Genomic DNA, 1,683 nt, shown 5'->3' with positions numbered 1-1,683 from the left:
TGTCACCAAGTTGCACGCTTTTACATATTCACAGCTAGTGGCAAATCAGTTTAATGGCTCTTTTGACGCACATGAACTTTCAATGCAAAAGTATTTGAAGTTGTTGTAAGAATCAGTTTTGTGGTTTGAGCATTTTGAACTCGCACAAGTATCAAGAAGTCAAAATAAGAAAGCGGATGGATTAAGCAAGTTGGCTAAGTTAACATTTTTGCACTTTAAAAAGTAAGTTTGGGTGGAGGAGTTACCAAGCAAGTCAATTGGTAATGGTTTAATGGTCGCGTCGGTTGAGGAAGCACAACCAAACTGGATGGAACCAATTACTCAGTACATCCGCAATAATTTTCTGCCGAATGACAAACGCGAAGCTCTTTTAGTTCATGAGCGGGCACCAATGTACATCATTCAAAATGATATTTTATACCGTAAGTCATATTACGGTCCAATGATGCGGTGTGTTGGCCCAATTGAAGCTGAAATGATAGTGGATGAAGTACACAATGGTTCCTGCGCATTGCATTCAGGTTATAAAACCATTGTGGCTAAAATTATGCGAATGGGTTATTTTTGGCCATCTTTATATCGATATGTTGCAAAGATTGTTAAGCGTTGCAAAAGTTGCCAAAGGTATGCGCCGCAGAATAGGATGCCAAGGCACGATATGATTCCTATTAACTCGCCATGGCCGTTTCACAAATGGGCTATTGACGTTGTGGAGCCATTTCCTACAGGTCCTATCAATGTCAAATTCTTAATTGTGGGAATTTGATTATTTTACAAAATGGGTTGAGGCGAAGGCAGTTCACACTATCACTTGAGTGCAAGTGCATAATTTTGTTTGGGAATATATTGTGTGCAGATTTGGGATTATGCGAGAGTTGGTTAGCGATAATGGGGCTCAAATAGGGAAAGACCCGTTCAAAACATGGTGCACCGATTTAAATATAATCCATAAGTTTACGTCGGTGGCACATCCGCAAGCTAATGGCTTATGCGAAGTAACTAATCGTGACATTGTAAGCGGTATTAAAAAGTGGTTATATGAAAAACGTACTAGTTGGGTGGACGAGCTACCAAATGTATTATGGGTGCATCGCACTACTTTCAAGAAAAGTACAGGTAAAACACCCTTTAGTTTAGTATATGGCTCTGAAGCAGTAATACCCGCTGAAATTCTTGTGCCAATGTATAGAATTGTTAACTTTGATGAAGAAACAAATAGCGAAGCTCTATGTGAAAACTTGAATTTAATAGAAGAGCGAAGGTTAATGGCTGCTATCAGGGAGGCAAATAACAAATAGCAAATTGCCAAGTATTACAACAAAACAGTGCGTACATTGTCCTTTGATGTAGGCGAATGGGTACTGTAGAATAATGATGCGAGTCGAGTAGAAAAACTTGGTATGTTGGGACCTAACTGGGAGGGTCCTTATCAAGTTATTGCTATTAATGCGGCATGATCGTATAAACTCGTAGACATAGAAGGGAGAAATCTCCCTAATGCGTGGCATGCTGCTTTGTTAATGCGATATTATGCATAAATTTGTAAAAATAAAGTGTTGAGCAATGCACATATGTAATCGAAGTGAAAAATGAAATATAAAAAAAGCGCACTTGTTATTTTTCTATGTGTTTTTTTATTTTTGCAAGTCTTGATCATAGTTATAAGAATATACTGAATAAACA

The 1,683-nt window shown here is 38.1% G+C and overlaps 1 protein-coding gene across 1 annotated transcript; it reads left to right on the top strand.

Moving 5' to 3' along the window:
* Positions 1-271: 271 nt before the first annotated feature.
* Positions 272-1,298, top strand: LOC139870664 (uncharacterized). Its single transcript, XM_071858445.1, has 2 exons — positions 272-624; positions 857-1,298. The coding sequence occupies exons 1-2, from the start codon at positions 272-274 to the stop codon at positions 1,296-1,298; spliced, it is 795 nt and encodes a 264-aa protein (XP_071714546.1).
* The last annotated feature ends 385 nt before the right edge of the window (positions 1,299-1,683 follow it).

This window comes from Rutidosis leptorrhynchoides, chromosome 10 (assembly GCF_046630445.1).
Source record: "Rutidosis leptorrhynchoides isolate AG116_Rl617_1_P2 chromosome 10, CSIRO_AGI_Rlap_v1, whole genome shotgun sequence".
NCBI classification, from domain to species: Eukaryota; Viridiplantae; Streptophyta; class Magnoliopsida; order Asterales; family Asteraceae; genus Rutidosis; species Rutidosis leptorrhynchoides.
Note: the sequence above shows the minus strand (reverse complement) of the source record. Positions and strands in the feature narration are given on the sequence as shown.

Bases quoted from the DNA above. Each gene is read 5' to 3' on its own strand.
- LOC139870664 (XM_071858445.1), top strand. From the start codon at position 272: ATGGTCGCGTCGGTTGAGGAAGCACAACCAAACTGGATGGAACCAATT. The intron at 625-856 runs GTATGCGCCGCA...TATTGTGTGCAG, and splicing joins CGTTGCAAAAGTTGCCAAAG to ATTTGGGATTATGCGAGAGT.